We start from the raw sequence: 26,701 nt of genomic DNA, 5'->3' as shown, positions 1-26,701 counted from the left end.
CTACTAAACTTAAAAAAAATATTTCTAACATCTAGTAGAGAAATTTTAATTAGAGAGGATAAAAACAAAAGTAGAAATCTGATTCTTGCTCTTTTAGGGCTAGGCAGTTTTAATTTCAATGACTTCACTGTTCATGTTTATTCTTCCTACAGTAATCGAGCAAGCTGTCCTGAAGACAATAGGAGAGTGCATCCTTCAGATGAATTTAGCAGAGGAAAAAGCAGATTTGCACCATATTCTTCATGCACAATGCATCCATCCTCATCCGTACACCAGGAAGATAGTTCATTAGACTGTGAAATAAAAACTTTTGAAGCTGAAACTACTAGAGAAATGGAACAAGGCAAAAGATTACCAGTTGTAACAGTTGATTACAATTATGGTCTGCCATTAGATTATGGACCTGAAGAGGAGGAGAGAACACCTTATGATGTACCTCCAAGAGACTATTACAGCTGGAACTGAATTAAAGAAAGGCACTGTTTCCTCAGCTTAAGCTTGCATCAATCAGTTTTACTTTATGTGGGCCAGGGTTCTTTGGTTGGTTTTGTTTTTTTTTACATGTTAGGGAAATGCAAACTCCAGTAGTAGAGAACTGATCTCTATTGTAAGATTTGTTTCTACTTCTATATTTATTAGGGTATTTGTTAAGTGTAGTTGGAGACAAGGTCTTGGTATACATGGGATGAAAGTAGTCATTCCTCTTGGCAAAATTGAAGCCATGTACTCTAAACTATACAACTTTGTGAGTGATAATTGTCTTTTGTTTTACATTTATTTATAATGTATGTAATAGTAAGATGCTAAAGTCATAACAAAATATTGCACTGTCAGATAAACTACCTTAAGGTTATAGAAAAAACACTATGAAATGAATGAAATAAATTTATGTCAAATTCATCTTTTAATAATAGCAGCTTGTTATTATTGCTAACAGTTATTGCTAACAATCTCTGCAGCATTGTAGTTTAATTCCAGTTTTTCTGTCTCATCAACAGAACTGACCTAGGTGTGCAATTTTGTGCTGCTGAGAACTTGGAGGTGACTTGGAGTTTTGACAGTGCAAATGTCAAACTTGTTTTTCAGCAACCTGAATATTCTATATTGCTGTGTTGGTTTTTTTCCTAATTCCCTCAATTATAAATGCTTCAGAATGGCTCAGTGCAGATGAATTTCACAATTTTTTTAGTAACACGTCCAAACGAGGCAGCTCACATTTATCAGCAGATTGCCTTTCTCAGCTGTCCAAGATTGCTTCTACTTATGTTCTTAAAATTCCATGTTTGTCAGTCAAGTGTGTCTCATTCTTCAGTTTTTGTTCTACTGACTTCTTCTACAGCACAGCAAGGTAATCAGAATGGAAAACTATAAGTTGCTTTTAGAGTGGTGTATTGCAACAGTCTCTTCTGAATTGCCACTTCACCTGGGCCTCAGGACAGTAGTGTAACAGAAAGTAACAAAAATGATGCCAGCTGCAGATGTACAGCTGCAGCTCAAGTCCTACAGTTAAGAAACTGCTTTAAAGCAATACAGCTGTAAAGCAAAGCAAGAGCATATAAATCTACACTAGAACACTGCAGAAAGAGTGTGTTCATGGCAAGAACTCCATAGACCTGTTTTGCCTTTTGACTAGCAGCATAAAACAGACTTCTGAATTCAAGGGTCTATGACTACTATATAAGGAATAGACTTAGGAAGTTTGGAACAGCTGGCAACTCTTCTGATTTTTAACACATGCAAAAAGTTCTAAAAGGATTCTGTGCATATAAATTCAAAGTGCAAATATTTCATTGCCTGTGCAACTGGTAGAGCAACTTTGGCTTTGTTCATTATACGAAGTAAATCATTCCTTCATTTTTACAGCAGCTAGCCAATAGTATTTCCCATTAAATATAGCTTTGTGAGCCTCATTCATATGCGCTCAGGAATGAAGGTGTCTGAATGTAATGTGATTTTGGAACTAAACGTTAAGAAAAAGGAACATTTCTTCCTTCATTTATTCTTTTAAAATGAAGAGTAAAATGAAAGTCTTTGTGCTTCTTTATTTAGGGGAAAGGAAGGTCTGAAACTTGGGCTACCATATCCAGATTCTTAAAATAATAATGCCAACCAAAAAAAAAAAAAATCTTCATGGTGCTTTCCATGAGAGAATTAAGATTTATGAAATGTTATTACAAGCATTTGTTCTCTTCTTACACTATGTTTGCAGTATTCATAAAGTGAACAAAGAGCAAATATTTGCTCTTTATGTTTTTTGATTTGAAGTACATCTTTAGGATTGAAATGACCCTACAGTCAATCCTTTCTTACTTCAGTCCAGAGGTGCTGTGTGGCTGAAGAGCTGGTCAGTGCAAAGTTTCACACGATCAGAAATGGGGCAACTCCCTCAGGATTTAGGATGGATGATGGCCTTTAGTAGTCCTTGGTCAGCTCCTGCAGGACTGTTTGAGAGTTTCTGTTTGGGACTGGTCCCTGAAATGCGTCTTACCTCCTGAAGTATGCTAGGAATTGTTAGAGGAGAGTGTCGGTGGCACAGACTAAAACCTTCCATGAGTCTGTTAGCATGGAATATTCCATTGCCAGGGAATGTACTGTGATTAGCAGGCATCCTCAGGAACGGAGAATGGCTCTTAGTGCTGTAACCCCTGCAGCTAATTGTGAGCAATCCAAACACAGCACCCATTGCAAGCTACATCGAATGTGCATGTTCTGTGTGCAGGGTGCTGCAATGCAGAAAGCCTCCCAGCTCACCACATAGCAGTTGGTAATAGCCAGTGATCTCCTACTGGCTACCTTCAGTCAAAACTTAGTGGCTTGGCAGGAGTACAACTGATGCTCAGTTCTATGAAAATTATGTGCTATGTCCTCTAAATCTTGAAAATATATGTGTAAATGTATCTGAAGTGGCTCTACACGGAGCCAGCTCCATGACACTGCCTCCTAACTGGGCCCTAACAGCAGGGCCCAGGCTGCCTAAAACAGCTGGAAATGCAACCACAGCACTGACAGTAAAGATTATCTGTTAAAATAAACTGTGAATATTAATAATTTGATGGAATGGCCTTCTTCAGATTAAGAGCCATTGGTGCACGAGGCTTAAAAATGTAACCCATAATAATATTCCTCTTCAGTACAATAATGCATGATCCCATTTAGGATTTACATTTTTTTTGGCTGCTTTATGTAGCAAGTAAAAGAAAATTGTTTATAAACTCACCTTTTTTTCTCTAGACTGTAGTTGGTATAAGGAGTTAGTATTTTAGTCTCTAAAATGATTTAGTTATAAATACTGCAAAAACCTGTGGTTCTGTAATTCTACGGTGATGCTTGATATTTTTCACTCCAGTCATTTTCCCTAGAGATAAATAATGAGGACTTTCTTGAAGAGTTGGCAGGAGTATACTATGGGATGTTTTGTAGAAGACGACATGCAGGATCCTGAGCAACTTACCTCTGAAATCAGGGAGCATCTTCTAAGTAGGTATAGTTTGAGTATTGATGTAAAGATATACCGGCATTTTTGCATCCCTGGTGTACTACTTAACAACTGTGCTCGTCACTCACAGCACAATGGAAGTTTGCTGTAGCTTGAACAGGGCTCTGATAAGGCAGGCTAATGATAATGAACAGGTGATGTTTGTGCCACACACATTTGCAAATGATTGTTGCCAGTAGATTGTTGCCAGTACCCAACTATGAGCTGCCAGCCTATGGTGGTTCCCCCAAGTGGGTGGAAATTGAGATTTATACTGAGTACTCATGTTCACATTGACAAATATAATGGATCAGTGATGGCTGCAGCACCCTTTCAAGACCAATCATAAAGACTGCAATGGATTTAAGATGTTCCCTATGCCACCACTGAAAGTTAGCATGTTAGGAGGATAAAGCACTCCAGAGTCCAGTGTTATAAGTGCAGTCACACAGTGCAGCTTCTGCTGTCTGACAAAATAAATACCACTTTCATAACTATGCTGGATTCCTCTTTTCAAGCAAAATTAATAGATATGATGTTTCCATAAATGGCTTTGTGATGACTATATGGAAATAGCCAAGGGTGGTTTTATAAATATTTTTTTAGAACGTAGGACAAGGCTTTCCCTCCCTATTGTTCTTGACAGAATTTGGCAGAGCTAAACCCACATAAAATGTTACTGAAAGTTATCTCACGTTCCTCAGCTGAGTCATTACTGCATATTAGTCTCTGTAGTATTCAATTACTAATTGATCCACATGGTGGAAAATGGAATTAAATAGAATGCTTTTTGTTCTTTTTAGCTGAATATTGTATTTCAGTGGCACTGACTAAAATAAGTTTCCTTCTCTTATATCTTTCATAGTTCTACAAAAATATCATGAAACCTTGTTGACCTCATTTATGGATTTTTTCCCAGCGAACCTAGAAATACCTCTGTAATATGGCATAGCAATAAAGAGCAGGACTTCTATGGAGGATGTTGTTTTCCTATGGCATCAAGTGTGAAATCTTAAAGAAAGATAGAAGTTGTAAGAGTTTCATTATATGTAACTATTAAACTCTGAGTTCATATAAAAATTCCTTTTGTTACTGCCCTGAAGTGAATATTTAATTGGCAGCTGATTTTCATCAGGCAGTGAAGCATACAGGTGAATAAAAAAAGAAATTGCTTTTGTGTTGTTACCAACTACTGGTATGTGATTCCTCTCTAGGCTGATTCATATTTGCTTCAGCTGTCAATGGAGTGTTCCTTCCTGTTCCAGTGGCTAGCAAGCACCAAACCCACAGATCTTTCTTTCCAGCTCCAGTCACCAGAGAAGCAGGTGAGGAAGTAACCTTGCTGTAGACCGCAATATTGCCCTTTTTTCTTGAGGTGAAAAGGCAATGGGGAGGGGAAAGGGAGGGCAGAAAATAACTGAGAAGAGAAAAATGATCACAGGAGTGAAAAGGAAAATGTCAGGAGGTGGAGAGTTACCAGCGTGAGAGAAGAAATGTGCAAAAGATGTACATGTAAAAAGCTGGCCAAAGATTACTGGGTATAAAAAGCAGACACAGGTTAGAGAAAGAATTCCTACTAACTTCTTACCTGGGTCTTCCAGCAGTGTGAGCACTGTGCTTGTGTAAGCTACCAAACACATACAGCAGCATTCAGGCCTCTAATCCTTCCACAAAATCACGTGGCAGATAAAACTAATTAAGGCTTTCCTTTAAGCTTTAAATATCTAGGTGTAGTATAATAGCCTGAAGATACACCCTCCAGAATCCAATGAGAATTTCAGACAATCAAATATGAAACTATGCCACAAATCTGTTTCACACATTGAAAACAATCCCATCATTTGAGGAATTTGAGAATCCAATCCAACTTACATGTTACAAGTGCATAGCTGACTTCTTGCACGCCCCCAGTATCAAAATGCATCATAAATTTACTGTAATTGTGCCCACTGCATTAAACTTACAGTTATGAATTAGAGTAACACAGAAATTTGAAGCAGCAGCTTCACCAAAGACAGGAAGTAAGCCAGTGCACTCACGCTTGGAAGCAAGAGTCGTTTTCTTCCTTTGTAAGCAATGTTCAAGCCTGAATGTTCCACAAAGGAAGATGAAAGAGCCCCCAAAATAAATATACTTAAAAGCTGACACAGACGACGATGACTTTCATGCAGTTCCTCAAAACAACCTCTTTTAACATAAATACAGAGATTTTTTCACTTTGAAAGTTGTACTGCCAAGCTAAAGCCTATAAAACAAAATTAACTCCTTAAGGAGAAGATAACAGGCTACAAGCTAATGTTGATAACTGTTAATCCCCCCTCAAGTGGAGTGTTTCTACATCATGCTGAACTTTTTAATAGCAGCGGTGAGTTCTGATTTTCAATAGTTACCTCATAAATCTTTAATAGGCCTAAAATACATTCTGAGAAGAAGCGTTTGCAAATTAAAAATATTGTTTTCTGTCAGTCAGTACAGTAAAGATGTATTCACCCAACCTATTTTTCAATCTAATATAAGCTCAGTAATTGTAGCAGAACTTGTAATAATGGCCACAGATAAGCCTTCTTTTCTATCTTTATAAAGCAACAGCTTTGGAAAGAGCTAGACTGGGTGTGAAACCTCTGTTCCTGTTCAGTCAGCATTACAGCGTGTTTCTACATCTGTACATCCCTGATGACAGCACTGCTTTTCTATTTATGTTGTTTGTACTCAGTTTGTGCACACTGGTATTACATGCTTTTTGTTTTTCGTTTTCAGGCTGCACAGGATAATGTCCCTCTTGCCTTATCTAATGGGAAAAAAAAAAAAGAAAATTTGACTACTGGGATTAGATTAATAAGATGAACAAAACTTGCAACTACACAAGCTTATGCAATGGAAAAATGTAATAAAAAGTCTCTTTCTAGTGTTCTTTCTACTCCATGTTATGTTTTTCCCCAGGCTTATGTATACCTGCAGATCTATAGAAAGAGTTTGACCATATTATTTCCATTTCTCTTTGACTCTATGGCTCTCATTTTTATCTGATGCCTTTTTTCAATAAATCCCACAAACCAACAGATATTTGGGAGGAGCTTTCTGGATATGAATCATTTATATACATGTATGTGTGTGTATTATAAGCGTATACATACACTTACTTATATAAATTGAGCTCACTGCTCTCCTAAATATCTATGTGAATTACCATTGTTAACGAACCCTGAAATAGTTCAGAGTTCATAAGCCATGTTTAGTGAATGTACATATAGTTCAGTCACTTTCTTGACAGAAGAGGTGCTATAGCTACTGCTAACACTGCTTAGACAGAGGTAAAAACAGGGAGGATTTAAATGCAAACATAAAACTTCTGGAAAACTTTGGCTTTTGGGGAAAAAAAAGAAAAACAACTGTATGAAATGGTTATATTATCTCCTAAGAGCCATGCAACAGGAGCAACAGGAACAAGAGGCCATCCAAAATGTTAAATGCTTGTTTATAACAGGGGCACAGATATCAGCTAGGCTAAAATGAGGACTTTTCACTTCACAGATAAGAAGTGTGTAAATGAATGTTAATTCATTGGATTTCATAATGTAAATGTGGTGATGTTTGGTTTTAACTAAATGATTGATTTTAACGCTGTTTAATTTCAAGAAACTGGAATGCCTCAAACATTCTTCACAAAAGCTGTGTGTGGCAATGTCCTGATTTGTAATACCAGTCAGGATGTCCCTCATATCATTTCATGGATATCTCTGAGGTACCTTTTGGACTGCAGGAGCTATTGGTCAGTATTCAGTCTCTGAATGCTGACCAATGCTCTGATATGAAGCCTTTACTCATGGTGAAGACTTCAAAGGCAGGCTGTGTGCATATTGCTACTTTTTGAGGAGGTTTTGAAGAAGGCCATGCAACAAATCCTATACTAGCTTCTATTCAGACAATATTTACGAGAGACTATAAAAATCAAATTGAAAGTTACTGAAATACATGCAAACAATTATGAAATTTGTACAGGAGGGACCTGTTGGAGTGCATCCAGAGGAAAGCCACAAATCTGATCCAAGGAGTGGAATGCCTCCCCTGTGAGGACAGGCTGAGAGAGCTGAGGCTGTGTTCAGCCTGGAGAAGAGAAGGCTCCAGGAGACCTGAGAGCAGCCTTCCAGTATCTAAGGGGCTGCTGTAGGAAAGAAAGGCACAGACTCTTTAGCAGGATCTGCTGTTACAGGACAAGGGGAAATGGTTTCAAACTAAAAGAAAGGAGATACAATCAAAGGTAAGGAAGAAGTTTTTTACAGCAAGAATGGTGAGGCACCAGCACGGGTTGTCCAGAGAGGTGGTGGGTGCCCCATCCCTGGACACACCCAAGGTCAGGCTGGAGGGGGCTCTGAGCACCTGATGGAGCTGTAGATGTCCTTGTTCATTGCAGGAGAGTTGAACCAGATGGCCTTTAAGAGTCCCTTCCAACTCCTATGATTCTATGCAATTATGTGTTTTCACCAGACTAGGAGGTATCAAATGTCATCCCTACAGTTACAGAAAGGTTGCTGTGATCCTAAGCAAGACAATCTTTCAGGACAAGAAAAGTCAACGGGAAAAGTAAAATTAGGAGTCTAGAATATATAGAAGATTATTGTTTGTCAGATCCTAATCTGGAGGGATTTCACCAGCAACACTATGCTTCTTTCAGCTCCTGTCTGCACAGCACATTTTTCCCATACTCTGTGGGCACACCTGGTAAATAAGACAGTTTCAATTGCTGTCAACCTGCAGAGAAAGCAACAAAAGTTCACAAGTGGACACAGTTGGCTGGAGAAGGAACACACAAACTAAAAATGATTGAGATCAATGCAAGAAATGGTGACCAAAACACACCAACCAACTACAAATTAATAAGTTTTATCTAATTTAGGAAGAGGTTTCAGAGAGTATACTGGCACACAGCAGATCTACAGAGGAGAGATAATCTTAATACACACAAAAAGAAACAGGAGAGAATGTGTAGCTACTTCTTGAGAAAAAATGGGGAAAAATAAAATGTGCAAAAAGAATTCACATAAAGAATGGATAAAGAAGAATTGGTTTTCATATTGTAGGATATAGATTGAACTACTGAAGATATAAGTGAACAGCTAAATAAAAGTTTACTTTTCACAAATGCCCCATCAAAATATAAAAATATATAATGTCAAACTTGGATGAATTGTGTTTCAGTCTAAAATGCTTAGATCATTCTTTCTCTTACAGATTATTTCACATGGACTCTGGTTTATCATCATTTCAGCAAGTATTCAGTCTGTAAGATCCATCACCAATATTTTCCCTGCACTTCTTTTTATCAGGTAAGATAACTGCTATGGAGCTGTTCAAAACAAATTTTGTAGCATTCTTGATGGGTACTTCATCTTATGTGCTGTTGGAACAGTGCACAAAATGTTTTTAAGGAACCTAAGAGGACATAGGATCTTAGAGTTACATGGAAATTGGAAATGGGATGCTAGAATTGCACAGATATTGGAAATAGCACCTGAGGGTCATTTCATGCACGGCAGGAAAGAACAGTTGCTGGCTCCTGGCTAAACAAAAGCAGAAATATTATTCAGGATGTTTGCTACATGCATCATTGTCAACAGCATCTAACATAGAAGGAAAACAGATCCACCCTTACCCTTGCTATTCTCTGCCCTACTTCCTCCTTGCTATTCCCAATCATGTGGCTGAATAAGCAAGCACCCACCATTGGATGTCATGTATACACAGGGAGCAGGAGGTGTTATGTACCTCAGGTCATGCATTGGGACCCAGGCACACGCACACATCATGAGAGGCCCCTTAGTTTTGGGAGCAGAGAAGTGCATTTATTGGTTCTTTGATGGCGGGGGGAGGTGTGAGTAGTTTGGGAGTAGACGTGTTTCAGTAAGAGTTTTCTGATCTCCATCTAAAGCTACAGGTACTTTTCTTTATATTCTGCTATGGGATGTGTACTGTGCTACCTAAAGGTAGTTCTTACCTCAGCTCCGTGAGACGGAACAGACTTTATCTGGGTCACTGAGCACAGCACTGTGACAAAAACTGTCTCTGCCACAGAAAATGAAGCCTGGGGTTTGCTCTGGTCACGTTCTGTGATGTGAGGCCTCCAGTTGATTCGTGTTGCTGGTGGTTGGTACTTCTGGACTCGCTGCTTTCAGCATCCATTCCTCATCACCACTGTTCTCACACCAAAGAATAGGAGAGGGAACAGGCAGGCAGAGCTGTTCTGCTCCCCAGTGCTCTGGAGGGGCGCCTTCCTGGGTTACTCAGGTGCAGGCAGGACCCATGTGCCAGAGGTAGAGTGTAGCTGTGTCTCTGTTAAAGAACTATACAAAGAGGGCGAGGATGCAGATGGAACTGTGTCTAAGTGGGATATGCGTATTACTGAGGAACGATTCCATATTGGGAGTTTACCACAGAGAAAAGCAAACCTCTCCTCAGGAAGGCTGGGGGCAAGCAGAAACGTCTCTCTGAGGGCTCATCAGGCTGTGCATACCGCAGGGGGCTGCAAATGAAGACTTCACCCAGTGGCACTATGCAGTGCATTTATGTAAGTTTATGAGTAACTCATAGGAAAAAAGAAATCTATGATTGTTTTCAATTCATCAAATGAAAGGTTACGTGCGCCAGCTCTATTTACATCCCGGTCTGGGCTCATTAATGCAGATTAATTCCAAAACTCTTCCTCCGTCTGATTTCCAGATTTCTCTTCCCTTGGATCCTGAGGTAACGGCACAGCCCGCTCAGTTCGGCGGCCGTCCCGGCGCGGGGCCCTCAGCGCCTCGGGGCACGGCAGAGAGCGGGAGGGCCGCCGTGACCGGGCCGCGCCGGGTCGATGGCGGCGAGAACCGCCGCGACCGAAAAGAACGGCCGAGAAACCGGTCACCGGACGCGGCTCTCAGCACCCAGCTCCGCTTTCGGCCCCGACAGAACGACCGCTCCGCAGCGCCGACGGGCCGCGAAGCAGCAGCAGCGACCCGCCCCGCCAGGCCGTGCTGCGCAGGTGCGGCGGCGGGCGCGCTGCACGCCGGGAGTTGCAGTCAGCGCGGGGCTCCTGGGCGGCGCCGCATCGCCGGGGCGAAGGCCGAGGGACGGCGCACCTCAGCGAGCAGGGGCCGCGGCATGAGCTCCCCGGGCTCGCGCCGCCCTTTCCCGTCGCGCTGGCAGAGACGCGCCGGCGCTCGGCGGGCCGAGGTGGAAACGCGCGTCCGCGCCTTCTCGCGCCCCTCTTAGCTCCTCGGGGATGGGGACCGCGGAGCTCGTCCTCGCGCTCCTCCCTCCTCCCGCGCGCGGATGGCGCGGCCCGCCGGAGCCCGGCGCCCCGCTCCCAGCCGGCTCGGCGGGCTCCGCGGCCGGCCCTGCTCAGCCCGGGTGCTGAGTGCGCCCGCCCTCCCCGCTCTTGGAAGCGCTCTCTCCATTGGCTGCGGCCGGGCGCTCTTGCCAATCAGGAAGCGGCTATCATGGAGGAAGGGAATAAATACAAGATGGCTGCTCGTATAAAACCAGGCATTGGGCTTCGCCCCGGCGATGGGGGAATTGAGGCTTTAACCCGCGCTCCGAGGGCCGCGCGCCGCCGTCGCCTGGACCGCCGCCGCCTTTTCAGGCGGAGCGAGCCCCCGACCGCTATCGACCACAGCCGCGCTCAGCCGCTGCCTGCGGAGCCCCGGCGGGGCCGAGGCCGGGCGCGGCGCACGAGAGGCCCGCAGCTAGGCCCCACGCCTTCCCCCCTGCCGCCGCGGCGCCGGTCCCCTGCCCGTCGTCCCGCCGCTCGCCTCCCGCCGGGCACTGCGCCGGGCGGCCATGGCCGTCTCCAGGTCGGTAGGAGCCGGGAAGGGCGGGAGAAGGAGGCCCGGGCGCCGCGGCTCTCCGTGTGCCCCAGCCTGGGGGTGGGGGCGTTAAGGAGGGCTGCCCCCCGCTTCCCTCGGAGCCCGCGGAGGCCTCGTGGGGCTGCCCCGTTGGATTCGGGGCTGGCGGGGGTTGGGGTGCTGCCCGGCCCAGAGAGTCCCGCGCCCGGCCAACCTTCCCTCTCTCATATCTACCCCCCCCCCCCCAGCCCCCCCACCACTCCTTCCTTCGGGCTCAGGGCTCTGCCCCGGTTCCCTTCATCCCGCCGCTGCGGGGTAGAACCGGGGGGAAGCGGGGGTGACGCTGCCGAGTCTCGAAAACTGGGGATAAAGCGTTCTGCCTTCCGAGTCCCAGCTGTAAAGTAACCGAAATGAAAGGGGCTTCATGGGGAAAAGTGACTGGTGTGTTCTGGCCCAGCTTCAAGATGTAGGGCAGTATCTGCTTACACACATGTGTGCTGGGGTGTGCCAGCTCTTAAAGTTGCTCGCTGATATAGAGGTATGTCTTAATAGAGCTGTTCTGTTAAAACTGCTGAGCCTAAATTCCTGCCATCTTTTTTTTTTTTTTTTTTTTTTTCCTCTGTGTGTGAAATGGACGTGTTAAGCTTCCAAACTGAACAGTTGAAAGGAAACATAAATCCAAATTAACCTTGTGATAGATTAGACCAAAGTCACATGCTGGTAGTGTCTGTGTACTTCTGAGGTCCTGTAACAAATGTAAATTCTATTTCTGAAGCTGTACATGAAGAAGCATACAGCTCTGTATAGCAGAGTAAAGGTGTGTGTGCTTGTAAATCTGATGTGTTATAAATCAAACTTTTCAGTAGCACTGTGTCTTTTGAGGCTTCAATAGCAGGTGCCTTAGCTGGGGCTTAGTAGTTTCTTCAAAGTATTGCCTTAATCTTGTTCTACTTGCATCTCTATCAGCCCTTTATGTATTGGGGAACTTTTTGTAATGCTTTTCACAAGAACCTGGAATAGAAAGAGATTGCTGTAACAAGGCTACTATGTAATCTAACACTATAAGCAGTTATGTAAAATAGACTAATATTACAATTCAATTAGATGAGGGGCAGTCAACTTAATTAACTGTGCTGAGCTATGTAAGATATGGGGGCTAACTGGAATGCCGGGATGGAACAAAAAGTTTGTATGCCGAGGCTCTGTCAGTTGCAAAGATTAGTAACAAACCCAGTTAACAATGCCTCTGTATTTCTGTAAAACTACACAGCTTCAGTGAAATACAGCAGTGAAGTTTGCAAAGATTTAGGTAACGTCTGTTTGGTTGGTAACTGATATGAAAACAAATTTCTGGTTTGGATAGGGTTTGTTCTTAAACCTCCCTGGGAAGTACTAAAAACGTTGATGCATTAATTGTGTCATATGATGCATTGCTTCAGTGTGTAGTCTTAAGATCAAAATGTGACATGAGTGAACATGAAGTGTTGAGCTTTAATAAAAGTGCTGCGATACTTGTGAGTTGGTATAGAACTGCTTCAATTCCACATACAAATCGCGTCAAAGGATTACTCGTTGGGATGCTGTAGCACCTTGCTGATTCCTGAGGAACTCCTAAGTTTCTCTCGTTTCAGGTATGATACTGCATACCTTCTATCTCAGACTGTTTTTTAAGATACAGCAAAACTTAATAATTACATGGCTTTTGACAAATGCACCTGATACTGTAGTATCAATTAGTTTTGTAAATTCAACAATTCTTATATTCACCTTTTATTTCAGAACATTGGATTTCTAAAATTCTTCCCTTTCAGACAGTGTTCAAAACAGTTATTTGTAGTATGCTTCATAACCACGTTTCTGTAGAGGGTGTGGTTCCAGTTTCTCTACTAGCTCCATTTAACTGTAGAGAATGGATTTTTTTTCCTCCAGATAGCTACCCTTCTGTATTTTAAAGGACCAACATCTTTCATTGTTGAATGATTCTAAGTGTACAGCTGTGGGGAGCGAAGGAGAAGATCATCTTTCCTTAAAGACTGTAGACGTCACTGCGTGTTTACCAGACATCAACTTTAACGTAAAAACTTCAAGGAGGTTAAACTAGGAGGGTAAATTCTGTATTGACACCTGAAAGAAAAAAAAAAAAAAAAAAAAAAGAAATGGGGAGGAGGGAGGAGTGTTTTAACATGCTCAAAACAAATTATCAAGTGGTTTTTCTTGCAGTCAAGTTCAGTTTCTGCTGGTTAGTGAATTGGAAACCTTCCTTAAAACCTTAGTCTGGGTGATCTATGTAAATCTGGGGGATGCTTTGAAATACCGCAAAACTGCAAATCTTCAGTCTAGTTCTTCTGTTAATAAGGTCATCTTACAAGCAGAAAATACCACTTACTTGTGATCCACTGACAAAATAGTTGCTGACATTTTCATCTGCGTTCTCTCTATATATACATGCTTGTTTTGTCAATCTGCTGTTACATGAACTGAAGATGTACTCTGATTCTGAGATACTAGAAAATACACCTAAAAGCAGAACATTTGCAGAGTAGTTCTTCATATATGTTCATCTCTTTGGTAGTGTTATGCTGAAAAGACAAATGAACCTCAGAAGTATGTTTGAGCAGGTGGTGTTCTTTCTACACAAAAGCCAGTTTGTGTAGATATTCGCTCCCTTTTCCTGTCTAAAAGTATAAATGAATTAGTATAATGTTTGCATAACCAATAAAAAAAATCTTGACAGTGGAACTGAGAAGGAGAAAAAAAAAAAAAAAAAAGGAAGTGAAAAGTTTTGCTTCAGCTCAATTCCTGCAAAGTGTAGGTGAATAAACCCAGTGCCTTGTGAATAAGCTTTTGAGATACTTCACCTGAAAAACGAATACTGCCAATTTTGGGGGAAGAACAGCAACAATGACAACAATCCTGGGTTACTCAGTGGTTGTGCTTCAGTAGATGATTAAGTGCTGATGGTACCTTTCAATATCCAATATACAACTCTTCAGTTTCTTTAGTTTGTTTAAAGGCAGCTCATGTATCATCATTTCAACATCAGGGCTACTTTTGAGGGCTATCTCAGTGTGAAGGGGAAAAAAACAAAATCTTTAAATGCATGAAGCTGGTAAGATGCACTAAAGGTAAACAATTTTAAATTAAAAGGTATACCCTTAAGTTCACCCTTCAATATCTTCTTGAAGACAGTCCTTTCAGAGTAATTTCAAGACACTTTCTAAGCAAGTAAGGGGGAGCATGACAACTTGCTGTTGCAAGCTGGGCTGTGTTTGGTCCCTATGATGTTAATGCTAGTTTTTGGAGTTTCCAGGGTCTTAGTTTGCTTGGATTTGTGTATAACTGGAAGCATGTAGACTGGAAAGATACTTTTCAATTCAAAAGAAAAAAAAATGTCAGAAGGATGTAGTGGTAAAGCCACTGGAAAATACATGGACCTCATATATTGGTCTTAGCTATTGAACTGTTGGGCAGTGTCTTCCTAATAACAAATTACTTATCTAAAATTTGAAGTTTAATAGGGGACTTAAATGCTTAGAAGATAGCAAAATTATCCAGAACTGCTATGGATCCTGCATGCCTTTTAGAAGTGTTCTATTGGGCTTGTCACTGACTCTTCTTAGAGAAAGGACTTTGCTGATCCCTTGGAAGCTATTATTTTGTGCATGAAAACCAAGAACTAAGCTGATCAAGAAGTGTGCTTTCATTGTGACTTAAAGAAAAATGAATAGTTATATTCCTTTCAGAATTTCTGCAGTTTGCATCATACCTTCTCCCCTCTAATAACCAGAACAAGCAGGTGCATAAACTGATGTAATTACCAGACTTCTAGCTGAAAGGAGAGGAGCTCTGCTCATGCTAACGGGGACTAACAGCCCAGCGTGGATCTGCTTCCTGCTGCTGTTTGTAGGAGGGAGCATCTGTGCCATCGTGGGGGTGAGCAGAGGTGCTATGCACTACTGCCCAAATGAGACAGACCTGTAGAATTTCTCAGACGCATAACAGACTGACATGAAAGTGGAAACCAAGGATTGTACTCTGATAAGAATTCTAACCTGTTCCAGCAGTTAAAACGATTTTTTATCAAGCTGTTCTCTATGTCACTTGGTAATGCACATCTTGTGTTGTTTTGAGTATCTTTACAGCTTTCTGATTTCCTGTGTTATTTTCTTGGTATTGAGTTTGGATGTAGGTATGTATGTAACAGCTAACAAATAAAGCTTGTATAACCTAATGCTGGTTTAGATGTTATATCAAATATACGTTCCATAAGAAACCGTTAACTTCTGCTTTTAGTTGGCCTCCATACGCAATGCATAATACTGTGACCAGTGTAATGATGGAGCTCTCATTTCATATAGGTGTCCCTTTCACTGCTCTACAGGAAATGAGGATTTTTGGTGTCTGCATGCCTACCTTCATAACTATTTACAGTTCATTTTTCCTTTGTTCTGAAATTCATTCACTGGTTTTCTCCTTGCTGCCTATACTGGAAGTTGTTTTCTTGACTGTTTAACAGTTTATACGTGCTTTAACAGTGGCATGAGGTTTTTGAGCTGTGAAGCAGACCAAGCTGGGACCAAATGATGAAATAAAGCCCTGATTATTAGAACAACAGGAAGAACTCAAGTATCTGCATACAGCTTAAGTTGAACTTTGCAATGAGTGTCAAACCCATCAAGTCTAAATTTTTAGTTTGGTTTAAGTTTTCTAGGTTTGGGGCTACTTTCATGCTATGAAATAATGGCTGGGAAGTTTCTGGATCCTAAAATGTGGTTTATACTGGAAACTTATAAAAGTATTCCCTTTCTGATGGGTGCCAGCTAGCAGTCTTGCAAGAGCTCCAAGTAGAGCATTTCAGGGATCACCTTACAAGGGTTTTTGTACAGTCACACAATTTCTATGTGTTGGAGGCTTGCTAGGATGGATACGAGCTGTTCTGTACCACTTGGCCTTGTCAGTGACTGTGTCCTGGATGTTAATTGTATTGGCACAAAACGGATGTAGAGTCCAAACCAATGGCTTCATCGGCAGCAGTGATCAGTTTGCTGTCTGTTCAAAGCCTAAACTCATTTGAGGTCAACAAATTTCAAGTTTCCCCATCTGATCGGACAGGGTACTCGTGGTACTTCAGAGCATTTACCCTGGGCTGAGCAGGATCCTTCCACAAGTCAGCTGCACAAATCTTTTGGAAAAAAGTTTTGGGATAATGTTGATATCTGGTCATTAACTACCCTGCTATTAGCTTTCTAATACCTCAACAGCTGACAGACTTTCAAATTCACAGAAAACTTCACTGTGTGTGGGTCACAGAATGACGGTGCTGGAGGAGTGCCTCTGAGGTAGTTGTTGTGGCCTTTGTTGTGGTTGTTATTTGTAGCCTTTGCTGCAATAAAGACTGAAAGGGCAAAAGGGTTGTTAGGTTTAGTGATGTGGGAGTCAGTTACAAAGTTTCTCTGTACTTCTATTCACAAAACCCCCTTCAGTTAATTGAACTGAGCCCAGGTGTGTGATCATTCTGTGTGTTGGTGTTGATAAAGGGGAAATTCATCTTTAATCCCAGCCAACCTGCTGTTCTGGTGAGCAGTATTGCAAATGAGACTGTTCACTGTTACAGTTCTGTTACCTTTGGGATTATTCAGTAAACTGTTGGAGTGGTAGCTGCCATGAAGTGGAAGAGTCTGATCCAATGTGGGATGGCTATTCCCAGTTGATTACAGCCCTACTAGTTATTCTCAAGTATCTTTCTTGGGTGGCTCTGTGCTGGAATTAAGATTTCAACTTTTATCAGAGCTGGTGTGTTCTATTGAAAAGTTCTGGCTTTGATTACTTGGAGTATTTCTGTGGGGAGGATTCATGTGCCTAGATGTCTAGTGTCAATGTATCCTTGTCCACTACACAATGACAAGGGTGCCCCTACATCCTGCCCGCAAACCCCATGTGCAGGACTCGTTTGGAAGTGTCCCAGATGCCTATTCTTAAGCACTTGGGCTGAGTCTCTGTTTCAGAAGTATGTGTGATGGACTCTGTGTCAGTGTAAAAGCTCAAGTTGAATTTCCTAGAAGGTATTTGAATGTAATACAATAATATCTTTGAATAATAGCTTTGAATTTCTGTTCCAAGTTCTGTCTTGCTGATGCATTTAAGCAATGATAAGAAAAGTTTCAGATTTCTCATTTGAGACAAAAAAGATGTGTGCCTCCTTTCTAATGAGCTCATACTGCATGAGTTCACAGAGGTTCATGTATCATTGTTGTCCTCTTGGTGAGATGTAGTTGTCTGCTTGCAAATTCCATATGCCTAGCACCTTTGTTTTAGTTTTATATGTAAAGTGAACTTATTACAGTCTAAAATCACAGATTACAAACATAGTCTGCTGCAGTTAAAAAGGTGATACAGCTACAAAAGTTATGGGGCTTACAAGTGACTGTTTAGTTTTATAACTAAAACTGGAATTAAGCTTGAGCTTTTCTGAGGGTAGGCCATCAGTCATTTCCTCTTTTGAGACATGAAGAGTTGTTTGCTGAGGAAGTGGTCTAAGTTTGCTCATTCTGCTTGAATGTGGAGATGAAAAAAGATAACTCTGATAGTTGAAGGAGTGGGTGGCACTAAATGGCAAAGTTCTTGAGCATGGAATGCTGAAGACCGAAAAGGGTGAGTATAAGCATGAGGGCGCAAGCAAGCTAGATCAAGCTGTGATTCCTCTGCAAGGTAGCATGTTTTGCAGTAAATAATACAGATTGTCATAAATCAGATTGGGTTATTACTGTCAAGCATATTAAAGAAAAAAATACCAGTAAATAAATAAGTTCCTGAGGATGTGTTATTTCTGACTAGTGTGCTACAAGTGATCCCTAAAGCTTTTGTTTTTGTCTTTCTGTAATAGCACAAATCCACTGGTTTAGAAATGTTTAGATTTTGATTTTATGTAGCATTAAAACAATTTACTAACTACTAAATTGTAGCAATTGAAACTTCAGTTTTATCTACAGAAAATGAAATCGGCTTGTCTCTTATAGTAGTAGGAAGAGAATTATTTCAAAGTTCACAGATAGCAGAAGTGTGCCTAAAATACTAAAATGACTTGAAATAATTTGATTAGAAAATAACTTTTCTTTAATGGATACCTAGTCTAGTATCTCTGGTTGTTAGAACACATGGGTTTTGGAATTGTTATACTGCTATGACATTTTAGCCTGTTGCATTGCTGTTCTGTTGCATCAAATTATAAAGTATTCTCAGGAATAGATACAGTTCAAGTATGTAAAAGAAAATACAAAAGGCAGTGAGGTACATGGTTGTTGTTTTTTAATTATTATTATTAGAAATAATGTGAAAAGCAATTCTGGTGTAAGGTGATTAGTAGGAAAAATCTAGCACGCATTACATTAATCCTTTTCCTGTATTTGCAAAAACCTGGGGTATGTGTTTGAGGAAGGGGAGTTGTCAGGTTACCTGTAGCATTATTTAATCAGGTGGACCTGGGTGAGCTTCACTGCTGTGTAAATTCCAGGTTTGTGGTGGTGTGATATTTGAACAGAATTCTTATGATTACCTTTCAGAATAGAAGGGACAATTCTGATTGTGCCACATCCAGACTTATATTCAGTAGAGACCTCATGCTGCATCGTGTCCCATGGATCTCAGCATTCTGTAAAGAGAACTATAGTAATTGTTTTAAGAGTTGATGTTTGGGGTCTCTCTCACTAATACAAAGTTACTGTGAAAACAAGTCTGGTCCCTGTATTTCATGGGAGGGCAGGAGGTATCAGAGTATTTTGAATCTGTAAATACAAGAACAGGTTAGATCTTGTGTGTTTCAGGTAATTAGAGGGAACATTGGTGAAAATTTAAAAATTCCTGGTATCCTAGAAAAGCCGAGGATAACTATAGATGTGAGTCTTCAAAATAAATGTTAATTCACAGTATAGATGATCGAGCCCTTTGCTTTCTCTGCCTGTCAGAATTTGCTGAAGATTGCTTACAACTTAACAATACTGGTCTTTCAAAATTAAAAACGTTCTGTCTCAGAGAAAAGGAACCTATTTCATTTTCTTCTTGTAACTTGCAGGTTTTTTAGAACTAAAGTTTCTGAAAGTTTCTCCATCGTTTATTTTTTTCCTACCAGATTACGTGTGCTTTTGGAGCAAGTACAGTTTCTATTAGGAATAGGTATATTTGTCAGTCTGTCAGTTGGCAGGCAAACATTTCTATTTGCGTTAGATAAACTGAAAAATCTGGGGGAATATAAATAGAAATGGCCAACTGAACTATAAATCTGTAACATTTTCGTTTTTTGTCAATCATTCAGGCTTGATCGTCTCTTTATTTTGTTGGACACCGGTACAACACCAGTGACAAGAAAAGCAGCTGCACAGCAACTCGGGGAAGTAGTGAAACTGCACCCTCATGAACTGAACAATCTCTTATCTAAAGTAAGCATCTTGGTTTTTTTCTGTCTTTGTTTTGTTTTTTGAGACTGCTATCAGGACCAAAATAACTGCAGGACAAAAATAACTAAAAAAACTAAAATGAGTTTTCTAGGATGTGGTTTCTGTGGATAGAGGCAGCTGAAAGTATAGTATTTTTGTGGAACTCTATGACAAAAAGGAAAAGAAAATTAGGAGGCTGGGTCTTTAAAAGCATGCTGTTTTGGTAGTCTCTGAGAAGGTTGCATAAGTCAGGTTTCACTTTGCATACGGTATTGGTATTCAGCATTTGCTGAAAGTTCCAATTTTCTCCTATAGAAAATCCAAATCTCTACTGCCCTTTAAATGTTTTGCGGCTGCTTTCAAAGACTGTTGCTTGTGTGGTACAGGATTGATATTATAGGAAGCTGCATGTCTTTAAAAAGGCTGGAAAATGGAAACAGGTTCCCATTAGTTTGAGACTGCAGTCTGGCCAAGTCCAGTAAAAACACCAAAAATAGTCTTGTTTCTGGCAGCTGGAGATGGCTGAGCGGCCTCAGTTCTGCTTTTATTGAACAGGTGCTCTCACCACAATTTATGATACCAACAGAACGGTCAGAGAATCATGAATATCAAACTACCATCAGTGAAAGAAATAATTCTTCCAGTTTTGAGGCATGAAGGGAAATCACTGTAGAGGAGCATATGTTGTAGCTGGTGATCCATCTTGGTCTTCTTCGGTAAAATTTTGCAGTCTATTGTTCTTGGAACAATTTTAGAAAGAAAAAAAGTTTCAAGCCTTGTTTGGTAGCTGGAGGTACATTGTATAGAGTGAAGTCTACATCGTATAAAACAAGGCTAACTTTGGCTGATCCAACTAAAGGCAACTTGCAAGTTCTTAAGGGCTGGCTATGGCAAGGGTTCTGCTAAGCAGTGTGAACGATACAGCGAAGGTCGCTTATGGTTTGTTTGGTGAGGTTTTTTTTGCCCTTTGTTGTAATTGTTTTGAATCTTGTCTTGATCTACAGCAGTAAAAGTGTTATACCAGAGTGTAATAACTGATAGATGCTCTAAAAGTATGGTTTTTTTTAACAAAATGTAATTTATTTGTTAATTTCTCTTTCAAGGTGTTAGTGTATTTAAGAAGCACAAATTGGGATACCCGTATTGCAGCTGGCCAGGCTGTTGAAGCAATAGTGAAAAATGTACCTGAGTGGAATCCAACTCCAAGATCAAAGCAAGGTGCTTCATAAATGAATTATGTAGAGTGATGCAAACTGACTGTGATATAAAAAGTCTTAAGGCAGCTGTGCTGTTCTGTTTAAGATGAACCTGCTTTTTTATTTTGTATTCATGGGCTGTAGTTACCTCTTTAGCTCGAGATGTTCATATTCAGTTACAGCACTGTGCATGACCTTTGCTTCTTCTAAGATTCACATGTTTCTGCTCTGTACCCTCAAAATGCTTGACTCCATATAATTAAGAGGAATATTAACTGGTGAAACAGGAAAACTTTTATTAACCAGTCAATTTTGTCATATTTTGCAGTTTCTGAAAGCACCTTTCTGAGAGGTGACATGGCATCTTGTTGCCATCTGTGCTTACTTTGTATCTGGAGTTGTTGTAGTAGGGACATGGCTTCCATTGTAACAAAATTCCTATGTTCTTTGAGCTGCTCTCACATTATTTGCATTCAGTGCCTCCTTATTCCATTACTGTAGAATCTGCTAAGCAGTTTCTGCACTTGCTTTATTCACTGCATTTGTTATTTTTATAAACATTTGCTATATTTGCACTCCTTCAACAGTTTTCTTCTCTGCACCTTGAGAAGTTGCTCTGTCTTCAGTTTCTTCTCAGAAGACAGTTGCTTTGTCTTTTAGACAGCTTTATTTGTAAATTTCAGTGCTTTTTCTTACTTGTATTCTCCTTGAGATGCACACACCTGTCCATAGTATACTTGCATCTCTAGAGTATTGGTATTTATGTGTAGTGGCAAAATGATGTGCTTTGTCATGTTTTCAGTGTCCTTTCTGATGAAGCCCCGTACCCAGTTGGCAATTCTGTCACTGCCTCATAAGCTGATAATTACAGAAATCTAGCAAGTGCCTCCAAAATCTTTGTTCACTGTTAACTGCCAGGTCTCACATCTGTGTTGTGTAGTTACAGCTTAAGTTCTTAATGTTGCACTTTATTTGCTATCTTGTTGTTCTTAAGAGTCCTTCTAGGATTTCATAGTACCATAGATCTCCTCTATCTGCATATTAGAGCTCTTTAAGGATGTTGATAATCATGTTAATGAGAGGGTTTTTTCAGGAGCTATGCTGACTCTTTCCCGGTATATCTGTATACTTAGTAGCTTTATTTATAGACTCTGCCATGTGTGTATATATATAATGAAATGTTACCTGCTTCGGGTCTGAAGAAATGTAGGTATTACTCATTTTGTATGGTGCTTAATATGCAATTAAATTTATTCTACTGTAAATGAACAAACTTTCGTAAGTAAGCAGGAGACAAATTACCAAAATAAAAGCTGCATTTCTTGTAGGCAATAGTGGTATTTGTAGTGCTGATTTAATTCAGGATGTGAGCACACCAGACTGTGTAGGAATGGACACTAAATTATGCATGACTGGAAGCCACGAGGCATGAGTACTGAAGTTTTGAGGCAAGGAAATACTTTGGAAATGAATTCATGACCAGGAAATGATAAGACACCTTGTGAGGACCAACCATCTTATTGCTGTTGAACTGGACAAGTATCTGCAGCTTGTCTGCTCTCCTGCCCCCTTATCGGGGATGCCTGCTTGGTTATGTGAGGCAGAGTTGGCATCTTAGGTTTGAACTACGCGTGAGCCACGTGCATCTCAAACTGAAGGTTGCCTTATGTGAACGTGGAAAATCCTGTGTCTGTCATTGTCCAAGATTTTAAAAAGCTAAACTCAGCAAGGGAGAAACACTAAAATTTGTTTTTATGAAATGGAGTCTTTGTTTTGTGAATGAAAATGCTGTATACCTAATAGTTCTTCTGGGGAGTGAAATTATTTCTTCCTCTCTGACTGTTATCTTGTTCTGCCAAAATTTTGAGAACAGTCTTCATCGCGTTTTCCTTAATGTTATTTTCAATGTTTGTTTAGAACCAGGATCAGAAAGTCCTATGGAAGATTCACCTTCAACAGACCGGTTGCGTTTTGACAGATTTGATATATGCCGCTTGTTAAAACACGGTGCATCTCTCCTTGGATCTGCTGGTGCAGAATTTGAAGTCCAGGATGATAAATCAGGTATATCTCTATATTGTACTTGCAAGCTAGAAAATGTTGGTCTGAACAGGCTTGTTGTAGCTGTCTTTTAAGTCTACTCATCCGTGGTTTCTCAGAATGCTACGGAAATACGAGGAAGAAAATCTGCTCTAACATGACTGGTTTGTACTGTCTTTCTTGAATTAGAGTGTTTTTATAGAGGGTGTGTGTGTATTGTTTCCTCTCACTAGAATTAATGTACATGTAGGGGGGAGAGGAGAGCGGATTCCTAGCATTTCTGTGGCATTATTATTATTACTATTTTTTTTTTTTTTTTAGCTTCAGGAGATATGATCTCTTGTTCCTTGCTAAAACAGTGCTCTCAGTATAGCTTGTAGGATGTGACTAACTGAAAAGCATTAAGATTTGAAATATAGGAGAGACTTCACAAAACACTGTTGAGGTCAGAAGGTCAAATATTTCAAATATTAGTGCTATTTCAGAATTGTTAAATACCATAGTATGATCCAGGTGGTCTTATGATTTACATTGTTGTGGCACTTAAATGTTTATACAGACATCAGTGTTTTCATGGTCTCCTAGTGGAAAAGAGGGATAATAATATTTCTCTGCAGTGAGTATGGAACAAGTGAAATTATCTAGTATCAGTTAACTTAAGGCTTCTGTTAGAGATCTTCTTGCTGCTTTTCCATCAGAGTATGGGTAAGAAATGTGGAATATGTGTTTAGTAACTTTGTGATACCTTTTGTTTCAAGTGAATTGTCTGACAACTTTCTGCAGCTTTTTAGCTGAGAATTAGTTTACATCTGTAAAGTGCCATAAAATTATTTTGAAGATATGTATGATACGTTGTCCACTAACGTTGTGAATGCCCCTCCCTGGAAGCATTCAAAGCAGGCTGGATGTGGCTTTGAGCAACCTGGTCTAGAGGGAGGTGTCCCTGCCTATAGTAGCAGGCTGGAATGAGATGATCTTAAAGGTCCTTTCCCACCTAAACCATTCTATGATTCTATACATACATACATATTTTTACTGTACTTTCCTATTTCCAGTCCAGATTCCAGTTTCTGCACCACCTGAAGTGGTGCCATAGATAGGAAGGCAGGCTGGCTGCAGAGCTGTCAGTTACTTACCCCTGTGCATGCTGCAATCTGTGCAGTGTACCTACTTGTTAAGTAATCAAACTGATCAAATAGGACAGTTTGGTTTTTCACAGATATGTTATTTATCCTGCTGCCTTATAATCACATGACATGGTAAATAATATTGAAAATGAAAAATTAAGGAATTGATATAAAATATCTTAAAAAATAACTTAAAGTAACTTAAAATTGCTTTAGTTGATGTTTTTTTAACTGACAGGAAAATTCATAAAGGTTGCTTTCTGTTCTGGGTTTTGTAGCAGCTTTCCTTTTCAAGTAGGTGGCAGCATGAATGGATACAAAGCAAACTAATTTGGAAGGTCAATTCTATACAGACTCTAAAGTGTTCTAGATGTTAAGTAATTCAAATATTTAGGATTCAGTGTTCTTGAGGTAGCTACAGTTAAGTTTCTAAGTGTGCCTTGCTTGACACATGAAGACTTAAGGATTGGATTTTTAACAGACTCCAGCACCCTGGGAACATCGTGCTTATGCTTCAGGGTCCATTGCTTTCAGGAGAAAAAAGAAAAACTTTTGAGGAAACAAAATAAAGCAAAAAAGAAAAATCAACCCTGAAGAACAGCATTCCACAGAGATGCACATGCTGATTAACGCATTGCAGGCTCTCAAATCAGTTGCTGGATTTAGATTTAATTTTAGCATTAATGTTTTTCAAAGTGCAATTTCCTAAAAAACTTTTTTTTTTTTTTTTTCTCAGAAGCTGTTTTCTTTTTGTTATTGTCTGTGGACCAAATGTAATTTGATGAATTGCATGGGAGCTATTTTCTGTTCAAAAATCACTTGAAGTAGTTCTGTAGCTTTAACATCAGAAGGTTCTTCCTAGGAATCAATATGATTGGGTTTAAAATGTTTTATTGATATATTATCTAAATACAGTTTAGATTAGTTCCGTGACTTCTGTTTTTATGCTATTTCACTGAGCAAGACTTCACTAACAGATCTGGTTGGAAATCTGACACATCTGCCTTTCTGAAAAACTTTTTAAAGGTGAAATTGATCCCAAAGAGCGGATAGCACGACAGAGGAAACTGTTACAGAAGAAGCTTGGCTTAGATATGGGTGCTGCAATTGGGATGAATACTGAAGATCTGTTCAATGATGAAGATCTGGACTATTCTCCTTCTTCAGTTTCACTAGTAAACAAACAACCTGTAGGTAAAACCTCGGGCTGTTTCACTGCAAAGAATAATACAGTGGGTTTGCTTTATTTCAGCTTCCACAGTTAAAACATTTTTATATTTTAAACATGATCAACTTCTAATATGATATGCTTTGGCTTCTTGAACCCTTAAACCCCATACTTCCACATTAGGATTATTTGATGTCAAACTGCTGCTCTGAGTTTCAGTTAAAGGAGAATTGGGGAAGTTGAGAACAATGTGGGTTTGGGGATTTTTCAGGACCTTTGTTGTAAGACCAGCTGACAATGAATGGCTTCTCTTTCAGACTCTTCAGGCCGCTGAGTTAATTGACTCAGAATTTAGAGCTGGTATGAGCAGCAGACAAAAGAATAAAGCCAAAAGAATGGCTAAGCTGTTTGCAAAGCAAAGATCTAGAGATGCAGTGGAAGCTAACGAGAAGAGGTATAACAGTAAACTGTTTTGCTCTCTTTTTCTGTTATGCTTGAATTGTGATTTGATTGATCTGTTGAAAAACTTCCTACAATCTTTGCCTCTTCTACATGCTAATTTTATTGATAGAAGCAAGGTGCTGCTGTGCTTATTCCTGGTAGACTATTATAAACCTGGCTTGAAATCTTGAAATAATGGCATGCTGCAGTTTAAAATGTCTGGTTTGTCCTTGTTGTTAAATGCACACTGAGAATAGTACAAGAAAATGGGGGAATTAATATAGTAAAAATATTAGATACGACTTTCCCGTGTATGATGGCATGTTCCTTGTCACAGGCGTTTAGTGACATGTTATTGTACCTACTGTATTTATAAAGAGCAGTAAACAGAATTATTTTTCCTTGGTTTATTTAAGAATCTCTGTATTTCTTGGGTAAAGCTGAGAAAGATTTTAATTTGGCCTCCCAGCTCAATTCTGTTACCTGCAACTTTGTACATATTTTGCATGTTTCAGAAGGCGTTACACATTTTTGTTCATATTCTTTCCACGCATGACTGTGTCTGAGACTTCAGCTGTAGAAGTAATTGCTTTTCATACAGCATACTTTCAGTCTATAAACTTATACTTGTTCCTTCTCAGCAATGATAGCACGGATGGGGAACCAGAAGAAAAGAGAAGGAAAGTTGCAAGTGTTGTCATCAACCAACCTGCCACAGACTCAAAAACATTGGTAGAAAATGCTTCAGAAGAGGTATGATGCTCTGTTCTGCTGTTAGTGAAAATGATCAGTTGCTTAGCAGAGTAACAAAATAAAAATTCTTTATGCTCACAAACTATAAGGTCATTTTAGGATAATGAGTGAGAGGAAAGAATGATGTTGACAGCTTCCCTTAGTATGTAGTGAAGCAAATGGGCTTCAAGCTGTATGCAGCATTGAGAGGAAGATGCGTTTAATCCACTTGTATTAGTTTGCGACCCAGGTGAACCTGAATAGGTGGATTACAGG

General features: G+C 40.2%; 2 protein-coding genes across 10 annotated transcripts in view; both read left to right on the top strand.

The window, feature by feature from the left end:
- Positions 1-9,459, top strand: part of LOC125693629 (uncharacterized) — a 31,973-nt gene extending 22,514 nt beyond the window's left edge. For all 9 annotated transcript variants that reach the window (XM_048945791.1, XM_048945799.1, XM_048945795.1 and 6 more), the window contains one exon: positions 153-9,459. In XM_048945791.1, the coding sequence (XP_048801748.1) occupies positions 153-465 (313 nt within the window). In that variant the 3' untranslated portion in view covers positions 466-9,459. The remainder of the gene's footprint in view (positions 1-152) is intronic.
- A 1,727-nt stretch (positions 9,460-11,186) lies between these two features.
- Positions 11,187-26,701, top strand: part of BTAF1 (B-TFIID TATA-box binding protein associated factor 1) — a 42,734-nt gene continuing 27,219 nt past the window's right edge. The window contains exons 1-7 of the mRNA XM_048945784.1: positions 11,187-11,301; positions 19,601-19,724; positions 20,825-20,939; positions 22,835-22,981; positions 25,111-25,274; positions 25,570-25,706; positions 26,335-26,446. Coding sequence (XP_048801741.1) covers positions 11,288-11,301; positions 19,601-19,724; positions 20,825-20,939; positions 22,835-22,981; positions 25,111-25,274; positions 25,570-25,706; positions 26,335-26,446 — 813 coding nt within the window. The 5' untranslated portion in view covers positions 11,187-11,287. The remainder of the gene's footprint in view (positions 11,302-19,600; positions 19,725-20,824; positions 20,940-22,834; positions 22,982-25,110; positions 25,275-25,569; positions 25,707-26,334; positions 26,447-26,701) is intronic.

The sequence above is a fragment of the Lagopus muta genome, chromosome 5, assembly GCF_023343835.1.
Source record: "Lagopus muta isolate bLagMut1 chromosome 5, bLagMut1 primary, whole genome shotgun sequence".
Classification (NCBI taxonomy): domain Eukaryota; kingdom Metazoa; phylum Chordata; class Aves; order Galliformes; family Phasianidae; genus Lagopus; species Lagopus muta.
Note: the sequence above shows the minus strand (reverse complement) of the source record. Positions and strands in the feature narration are given on the sequence as shown.